Consider the following 10,074-nt stretch of genomic DNA (forward strand, 5'->3'; position numbering starts at 1 on the left):
CAACATTCATTAACTGTGGGTCACTCCATTGAAATCTAGTTGCACTCTTCGTACTGTAGATATATTTTTGTGTCCATGGATATAACTAGTCATCAATAAGTCGATTATTCACAAATTGCTCGTGATTACAATTTGGTCAAAACTACCATGTTACCCCTATAGTTACTTCTTTCTCCTTAAGTCCTACTGATCCTCTAATAAACAACATGTTTATGGTTCTACCATAGACAAATTCCTCTCGGGCCAATGAGAGGGAGGGGCCTCTTGTTCAAGACCTATAGTTGGCACTTAAAAGAGCAACTTATCTACTTTCCATGAAGGCAGGAATGAGTGAACTCTATCTTGTGTAGCTATGTTCCAAGCTTCCTATTTGGATAAATCCCCAAAATGGTAGGCATATTGAGTCACCGACACGAGTCATTGTTAAATTTTTTTTGTAATTTAAAATTTTAAATAATTGTTTAGTATGATAAATTTTGTTTATTATAGATTAATTTTTAAATATTAAGGAAAATAGCTTTATTTTTAAAAAATGAATATGGTATACTTTTTTTATATAAAAAAATTGATGTATTTAACTCTTGAAAAATAGAAAATATGTTTGGTTAGGTGAAAAATAAATAAATATATAAAATAAATATTCTTTTTAAAGCATAAAATTGAAAACTAAATATTAATAAAAATTCTACATGATTTTAGGAGAATCTAAAAGCTAGATTTGCTCTTAAAGTCAATGAGAAATTAACGTGTTTTTAAAAGTGATTTTAACCGATTTAATTTAAGTATGTTTGTTTTATCTAACAAAGTAAAGATTTTTTCCAAATAGTTTTTTCAGCTAACTCACTGCCAAATGTAGCCTAAATTCCTTTAAAATGTTTTGACACATTTACATTTAAGAATAGTGTGTTTTTTCTAAACAATATGTGGGGTGAGAGAATTAAAACTCTAATTTGGAGATTGATAGTATAAATACTAGATTAGTTGAACTATGCTCGTTTTGGTTAGATTTTTAAAATGTTGTATTAGGACATTGAAAATAAGGATAAAAATGGTTATATTTTAAGTGTAGGAATGAAATTACATATACTAAAATAAATCAGAGCTATAAATAGTGATCAAAATAAATAAAAGTAAAAGGTACAACTATTACTAATTGAAAAATACTGCCACCAAATTAAACCAAAGTCTAAAGTGAGTGACAAGAAAGATGGTTAGAACTAAAATGGAAAGAATAAAACAGAAGTGGGTAAAAATGGAAGCAGTAAAATCAAATTTGAAGACCAAACTTAAACCTTTATTTTTATTTGTTGCGAGGTAAAAATTTAAGCTCACAAAATGTATTTATTTATTTATTTTGAGTACATTCAAACATTTATTTTGTACGTTATTACAACATAATTAAGCAATCCGTTGAACGATTTTTATTTTTTTAGAACAACGAATCAAATGTTTTTATAATTGTTTGAATTCTAAAAGTATAAACTACTGAATGAGTTGGAAATAGTTAATTATTAGATATTTGGAATTCCAAAATGTTGATTAAAAAATAAATTAAAAATAAAATGAAGAACGTTCAATGAAAATTCAATTGATGATATTAAAAACGAGTTCAAAAGACCATAATTCCAGTCTTCGCCCTTCGAGATGATTTCTATATCATTCTGAAGAACGAAAATTTGGATGCCAGAATCTGATGGAACCATAATAACAGATTTACAAGATTGGAAAAGTTTTTGCTTTTTCATTTATTCCATTGACCGATAAATTCAAGCTCCAAATATGGAAATGGAAGAGTGCGCAATCTTTATGATAAGCGACGTATAGCGCCTTTTTCTTTTTCTTTTTCGCCGATTTCCCTCAGAATTTGTTCTTGACTTTCACTTTCTTCTTTGTTTGATTTGTGGACGAGAAATTCCTCAAGTTTTTGTTTCGTTGATTCAACGAATAAAGCTGTTGATTATGGGAAATTGCTTACCTTCTTCAGCTCGTCATTCTAATTCCGTTCGCAGCCAGACGGTATCTTCTACTCCAGGTACCAATTTCAAACGATTATCTTCGAAAGTACTTTTAGAATGCCAAAATTTCAGTTTCACTTTCTGCTTTGAGTTGAGATTCTTCATGTTTCTACCGTCAATTTGATTGTATCTTGTGCCATTTCTTAGGAACTTCGGGGAATTACAGCGGAATCGTAGGGTCTTCTTCATGTACCAATAGCACCGCCGGCGGAAGTCAATTTTCAGCGGCGGCGAGCGTGGATGTGAGAGAGACCTATCCGAATGGGAAAATCCTTGACCAACCAAACTTGAAGGAGTTCAGTTTCACTGAACTGAAACTCATTACCAAAAACTTCAGACCTGAATCGTTGATCGGTCAGGGAGGTTTTGGGAAGGTGTATAAGGGCTGGGTAGATGAGAAGACGCTGGCTCCTTCTAAGAGCAATTCTGGAATGGTGGTTGCCATTAAGAAATTAAACTCTGAAAGTGTTCAAGGTTTTCAGGAGTGGCAGGTAAAATTAACCTCATTCATGGATCATACAATATTCTTCTTTCCAATAGAAGAAAAAATTAGTTGAGTTTGATGAAATGGCCTTTTTTCCATTTCCAAAAATAGCTACACTTTGCCCTTCTTGCTTTATATCATTATTAGTATTCTTTGTTCGGAACAGAACTACGAAGAACCATTAGCAAATTTAGAATTAGCCTAAATACTGCAAAGATTAAATGACTTTTTATGTTTAATGTTTGGTATCAATTGATCTGGTGACGTAGTGTCTTCCAATCATTCGACGTTTTTGTTAAGTACTTGGTGCTCGAGGTTAAGTTATGTGTATCAGAAAATGTAGCCTCTGTTATGTCAATTGTTTTGCATACCTTGTTTGACAAAGGCTAAATTAGAAATTTGCATTCTTCTGAAATTTATAGTTACATGTTTCTACTTATGAAGCCCAAAGAAACATTAGCCTATAACCTTCAAGGACGTGCACAATTTTCTTACAAAACTATAAATGCTATTAGGACTTGGGAGTTCTGCTAATGTATGTATTTCGTTTTGCAAAGTTCTCTATTCGGTCAGAGTCTACTTTGCTAGGTCTAATAATGTCTAAGTGCTTGTTATATATATAATGCAGGCAGAAGTGAACTTTTTAGGCCGGCTGAATCATCCAAATCTTGTCAAATTATTGGGTTTCTGCTGGGAAGATGAAGAATTGCTTCTTGTGTATGAATTCATGCCCAGGGGAAGCTTGGAAAACCATCTTTTTGGAAGTATGATTTCCTTAAATATAGGATAAGAGAATTGATTCTTCATAATCTGTGCTGATCTTTGGTATTGTGGTGATCAGGGCGTTCTTCCATTGAACCTCTTTCTTGGGAAAGACGGCTTAAGATCGCAATAGGAGCAGCTAGAGGCTTGGCTTTCTTGCATTCCGCAGAAAAAGAAGTTATATACAGAGATTTTAAAGCATCAAATATACTTCTAGATATGGTTTGTCCAACTTTCTACAGTCTACTTTTAGCTAATTGCAATATTTCAATGATGTCTTTGTTTATCTTTTCTCGTTTAATGAGAATACTCAGTAAAAGCAGTTGATAACTGTTGAGGTCCCACGTCGAGAAAATAAGGGACCTCACAATGTTGATAAGATACAGGATCTACTCTTCTCATTTGCTCATCTAGTCTTCTCATTTGCTCATCTAGTCTTCTCAATTAGTTTTGAGATCGAGCCGCATGTTACCTAATAATAACCAAATGAGAAACTCAAAATAACTAATAATTTTGTTTTATCCATCATATTTCCTGCCCACTATATAAATGTTTTATCATTACATAGCTTCCTTTTTCATTCTTTTTCTTTTGGGAAGTACAGAGATATGCTCTTTATTATCTCTCTCTCTTTGTATACTTATGGATAAAGTTAACCTTTTGAACTTCTTGGTCCATCCTGTTTTCCTGTCTCATTTAACCTTTTTTTTACCATTCTATCTAAATTTCCCTTTTATATATATGAATGTGCAGAATTACAACTCGAAAATCTCGGATTTTGGCTTGGCAAGATTGGGGCCTGCAGGTGAAGAATCACATGTAACAACAAGAATTATGGGCACATATGGTTACGTTGCCCCTGAATACGTTAGTACAGGTGATAATATCAATCATTGTTGAGTCAAATTTACCAAATAGTTTGGTTATTCAGTCGAAATCGAAACAATAACAATTTAGAGTATATAGTATACTGGTGTAACAGAGTGACAGAGGAGATGAATTAAATATGAAAAGTGCGACATATATAATTTCATTTCACAAGTTCTCTGAATTTATTGTGTCAACATTGAAAATCATCTTCATTGCTAAACTTCACAGGTCATCTCTATGTGAAGAGCGACGTTTACGGGTTCGGTGTGGTGCTGCTGGAAATCATGACGGGTTTGCGAGCACATGATATGAATAGGAGCAGCGAACAACGCAATCTGGTCGATTGGGCCAAGCCATTCTTGGTGAAGAGAAAAAGGATCAAAAGTTTAATGGATGCAAGAATAGAAGGTCAATATTCATCGAAAGCAGCCGCACTAGTGGGAGATCTTACTCTAAAATGCCTGGAAACAGATCCTAGAAAACGCCCCTCCATGCAAGAAGTTCTCGACGCATTGGAACAGATCGAAGAATCGAAGGAGAAACCCAAAGAGTCCAAGATGAGCAACTCGCAGTCTAAACAACTTCATCAAAAACACTGATAAATGTGGCCAAAAGAAGAAATGTTCGATTCAACCTCCAAATTTTTTTTAAAAGATTATTTAACATTGTATGCATTTCTTATTGTGATAGAAAAACTCAAGCATTTTTTTGTTCACCTTTGCTCATTGGTTGCCTTATGTAGGGATGGCAGGAGGGGAGATAGAAATATATTTGATTGTATCATGTATGTATGTATCATTTGTCAAATGTTTTAGGTTTACAGAAGAACAAAACTTGTTTGGAATGTGGATTTCCTCCAAATTTTGCTATCATCATTTAGTGTAAAACCAGGAAATTCTCCAAGTTTGTTGGATAGTTTAATGATTTTATTTTGTTGTAGTTATTTTATTTACTTGATTCTAAAAGTTTCCCTCCTTTTAAGCAGAAAATTGAGCAACAAGCAGTTGATGTTTTCTATTTTAATCATATTCTTCCATAAGGAAAGGATGTGAACATTTAATCAAATATGGTCTTTCTTTCTAATAATTAACATTTTATATTTATTGATTGCTTTGTTTACTTTATTCTTACCCAACTGACTTTAGTAATTTTATTATCTTCAAAGTTTGTCATATGTTGGAGGTAAAAGATGAATTTAAGACTTCAAAAAAGATTCTAGTAATAAGCTATTATGTCTAACAAATTTCCGCCATTAATTTCATACTTAATGTTTATGTTACCAAAAGTTTGAGGATGCTCAAAATCAACTTCAATGGTATATTTTAGACACAAAATTAATTATTTTAAAAATAGAGAGACTAGATAGATATTTTCGAAGAAAAAGTCTTTAAGTATAATTAATTATTTGATAGACAAAAGTGAATTTATATGAATTTATATTACTAAAAATAATTCTTCAAAAAAATTACCTAGTCTGCAAAGACAAAATGATTATTTGAATAGTAAATTCCTAATACAAAGAATCAAAAGTGGAATACTTTTTTTTTTCTTTTAAATAATAATAATTTTTTGAGGGATGTATGTTCAGTATATCCTCAATCTCATACTCCAGGAAGCAAATAGTAGAATATTGATTATATTTATTGTAAATTCCTAACACAAAGTTTAAAATGTCAAGTAATCAAACAATATAATCCCTAATTATTTCTAATAAGCCGCTACTTTTTGAAATTAAAAGTCAACAGAGCTATTTACTACGTTTGACCAAAAAATTGATCTTTCATTCACATCAACTTTGTTCTAGTTTCCCATATATATAATGAAAAATCCTTTAAAAAATATCAATATACTATCATGAGTTAACTTACTAACACATAAATATATATAAACTTTTCCCTCCGGACCATGATAAAGCTACATGGGCCGGAGGTTCGAGCCTTTAACTCTTAAAATATCAAATATCATTATATAAAAATTTCTCAGAAGAATCCATGTTCTGTTTGTCGTTGAGAAAAAAAACCCATGTACTGTACATTGTTAGGCTTCACTTATACCACAATTATCCTAACGAAAAAGGTAATAAATCAATAGTAATGTGAAAAGTGGATCCTGTTTTATTATCTTTAGTATTGTTTACATGTGTTCTACATTCAACATTGACATGTGGGGCTCACTTCCAAATCTATAATAAAAAATAGATTAATTGACGAGCGGAGCATGCTCAATTCAATTGCATCTGAAAATTACGTCATATCGTTATCTTTACTATTACATATATCATTATTATTACTATTATCGGGAAAAACTATGAATTTTGACATTACCGTTATTGTTTGACCCTAAAAGTAACGATAATGGTAATAGTCAATGTGATAAAATTCATAATTCTAAGTAGATGCGATAAAAAACAATCAGATTACATTTGCGATTTTAACTCATTACAATTGACTGATCAGTGGAATGCCATTATGATTATACTAATTTTCATTACGGTTTGGTAAAACTGACCTTAGTACCAAATATAATTTTATCGCCTAAATACTTGGGTTTGATTTTTTTTTTTTTAAATGTAAATTTAATGTTTTTTTGATTGTACATTTTTTTAGAAGTGAGAATTAAGATTAGAGGGGGCTCCAAATTATTGTCGTTACAGGTTCTCATTTTATTCTTAAAAGCATGTTCACATGACACAAATAAATGAATAGACCAAAATGTAAGAGAAATACTAACAAAATGTGAGAGTGAATTGTACGTGGAGGAAAATGGAAACCATACATTATATATATTATTTACAAAAATATTTATTTGTTTTATTTATTTTAAATATTCAAAACTATTTTCTTGAAAAAAGAATAAAAAATCATTTAAACGTTTTATATCATATAAATTTTTAAATAGAAAAATAATATTCTCACATAATTTTAACATATGCCATTGGTTCGGTCTCATATATAATTTTTTAAAATTTTTTTGGTTCAATTCAGTTTGGTCACCAAACCAAACTGTAAAATACTCTAAATGATACCTTATATCACTAATCTATAAATGATACCTCATATCGTTGATCTATAAATGATGTCTCTTATCATTGATTGTATATCAGCGATACGTTGTATCATTGTTGATAGACTTTATCCATGATAAAATATCAGTGATAGACTCTATTATTATTATAAGTCTGTAAATGATAGACTTCTATTGCTTATAGAAGTCTATCAATGAAGATTTTGTTATCGATGTGATAGAGGTCTATCACTAATTTGAGTCTATCAATGATAAAAATCTATTTGCTACGCTAATAAGAAAATCTATTAGTGAGATAGACTCCGAAAGATGGATCTAAAATTTGTTATATTTGTCAATTCTTTTGTATCGCGATGTATATGTTAATATTTTAAGCATGATGACTATATTTACAATTACATCTAAAATAAATAATATATAATTTAACGACATGTAAAATGCAACATGAAGAAATATATTTTCCACCACATCCTACCCACTACAAAATTTACGTCAAACTAACGTGGAGCGTAAAGTTCAAAATGACTTGGATTTCAAAAGACTCCCACCTTGACCTTAAAAACTTAGCACCAATCAAACCATAGTCAAGTCCAAGGTTCCAACTACTATTTTGTCGGCTCTTTCCTCACATATCACCTCATATAATTAATTAAAAGCCCCCAAAGCTTCGGTCTTTCACCCACAATCTTACCATGGCGCTTTCTTCTCTCTCCCATTTTCATACACTCTCTCTTTTCTCTCTCATCTTTATTGATGGAGGTCTAAGCTAAGGCTGAGATCACTTACCATCGCCACTGCCACTACCACCATCACCGCCGTTCTTTCCACTTCTCCCTCTTCCAACATGAAACAATCAACAAAATTGGCTACTTCATCGTGTCGGGATGGTTGGCCCTGGCGTGAGCCAAACCACCACCCCATTTGACACCATGTTTGTTTTATGATCCTTTAACCACTAGTGTCAACTGAGCATCGAAGCTAGTAGGCATGTCAAAGGGAGCCTTTATAACCTTTGGCCTCGACACCTTGCAAAGCATTAGCATAGCCAAGATCAGCTTGCATTTGAAGCACCATATTGATTCCCTCTCGATTATCAGTGGGACTCATAATGTTAAACTGTTGAATAACCCTATTGTCGGAGGGACTGGGGACTTCTTGTTCGTACAAGACTATGTGATGTCATCTCCAGTGGATCTCGTCGGCATCATAGTGGTTTACAAGTTGGAATTTCATCTTTACTGGCCGCCCTATGCATAACTCCCTCTTTATAAAAAAAAAAGTTCAAGGTTTTAGTTTCAGTTTGTTTTTGTGGTTCGTCAACTTCTCAATAACTTTGGTCCCATTTGATAAACATTTTATTTTTGTTTTTGTTTTTGAAAATTAAGGCTATAAATACTATTTTCACCTCCAAATTTCATTTGCTATCTACTTTTTATCAATAGTTTAAAAAATCAAGCCAAAATTTGAAAACTAAAAAAAGGTAACTTTTGAAATTTTATTTTTGTTTTTAAAATTTGGCTAAGAATTCAATCATTGTACTTAGGAACGATGCAAATCATGGTAAGAAATGGGGTGAAAATAGGCTCAATTTTAAAAAACAGAAATAAAAAAACGAAGTGGTTACCAAATGGGTCCTTTATTTTTTGAATATTTGTGTAATAAGCTTGAGTTGTCATTTGCGATTCTGTATCTCTCATTTTCTCCCTCATATTAATAATATTTCTTGTTTGCATATGAAACTTTCTAATCTCGATGCAACTATTAAGCAATTTAGGTAAGAAAAGCAAACATCTTTATCAATTGTTAAGGCTACTTTTGATAACCATTTCGTTTATTATTATTTTTTTGAAAATTAAGTCTACTTCTTCATCCTTTTTTTACAATGATTGCATCTTTTCTAAATTCAGTGATTGAATTCATAGCCAAAATTTAAAAGCAAAAACAAGTATTTAAAATCTATTTTTTTAGTTTTTAGATTTTTTTTTTTTTTAAAACCATTGGTGCTAACAAGAGAAATAACAGATTTTAACTCTTCATTTGTAAAATAGCAAATTAACATTTTGTTCGTAAAAATGGAAAAATGAATAAAAAAATAAAAAATAAACGAATTTATGGAAGTCTAAACTACCTTAGCCATATGTTATCTATAAAAGATGCGATGATTTCAGAATTCAGATATAGTATGATTTTGAGTCTTATGTGCTCAAATGTAATGAACATACATTAGTCACAAGTTTTCTCGGACATAGGCTGAGTGAAACCTAATTTCGAGTATCTTAGGGAAACCTATGTTTAAACTCAGGGATTTGAGGTGATTGATCTGAATAATTGTGATTCATGCAATGAAAAGATGATTTTTCTCCGATTGCGTCAATACTAAATGAGATGCTATAATGATAACCTAAATGACCAGAAATAGCTTGAAAGTTGTGAGTGTGATGATGGATAACACAGTAGACTTAATGGGGAAAATGTATGGAAAATGACAGGGCTCGAGGGAAGGTAACTACTGACTTATTAAATCTCACTAAGGAATCTATCATAGTTCATACGTCTCATTGACGCATACCTCTTGGTAGCTATCCTTGCTTGTCATATTTCTATGATGCACAAATGGAAGTACTAAAGAACGCAAGGCTGCTTCTATCTTTAGAAATACTTCTTGCTTCACTTAATGAAATCTACAACCATTTCTCTCTCGAGACGTTGATTATAATATTTGTCTCTGTTTTCACAGGTAAGTGTTTCTTCAATAATATGTTAAGTAAACACGATAGAGTCCCAAGGTATGATTTAATTCATGACAGTAACCTTCCCCTCTCACCCTATGAAATTTAGTGATTCATGGTGGAGTTAATAGCGAAAGAATATATGTGAAATGAGATAGAGATGAACATGATAATAATATTAAGAAAGTGG

The 10,074-nt window shown here is 31.6% G+C and overlaps 1 protein-coding gene and 1 pseudogene across 1 annotated transcript; both read left to right on the forward strand.

Moving 5' to 3' along the window:
- Positions 1 to 1,571: 1,571 nt before the first annotated feature.
- On the forward strand, positions 1,572 to 5,034 carry CST (Protein kinase superfamily protein). The gene is made up of 7 exons (XM_039050436.2): positions 1,572 to 1,818; positions 1,922 to 2,032; positions 2,163 to 2,506; positions 3,128 to 3,263; positions 3,341 to 3,483; positions 4,015 to 4,138; positions 4,360 to 5,034. The coding sequence occupies exons 2-7, from the start codon at positions 1,960 to 1,962 to the stop codon at positions 4,728 to 4,730; spliced, it is 1,191 nt and encodes a 396-aa protein (XP_038906364.2). The 5' UTR covers positions 1,572 to 1,818; positions 1,922 to 1,959; the 3' UTR covers positions 4,731 to 5,034.
- A 2,430-nt stretch (positions 5,035 to 7,464) lies between these two features.
- Positions 7,465 to 8,567, forward strand: LOC150032378 (uncharacterized; annotated as a pseudogene).
- Positions 8,568 to 10,074: the final 1,507 nt, after the last annotated feature.

This window comes from Benincasa hispida, chromosome 11, assembly GCF_027475165.1.
Source record: "Benincasa hispida cultivar pf3 chromosome 11, pf3_genome.v1.1, whole genome shotgun sequence".
Taxonomy (NCBI): Eukaryota; Viridiplantae; Streptophyta; class Magnoliopsida; order Cucurbitales; family Cucurbitaceae; genus Benincasa; species Benincasa hispida.

Bases quoted from the DNA above. Each gene is read 5' to 3' on its own strand.
- CST (XM_039050436.2), top strand. From the start codon at position 1,960: ATGGGAAATTGCTTACCTTCTTCAGCTCGTCATTCTAATTCCGTTCGC. The intron at 2,033-2,162 runs GTACCAATTTCA...GCCATTTCTTAG, and splicing joins GACGGTATCTTCTACTCCAG to GAACTTCGGGGAATTACAGC. The intron at 3,264-3,340 runs GTATGATTTCCT...TGTGGTGATCAG, and splicing joins GGAAAACCATCTTTTTGGAA to GGCGTTCTTCCATTGAACCT.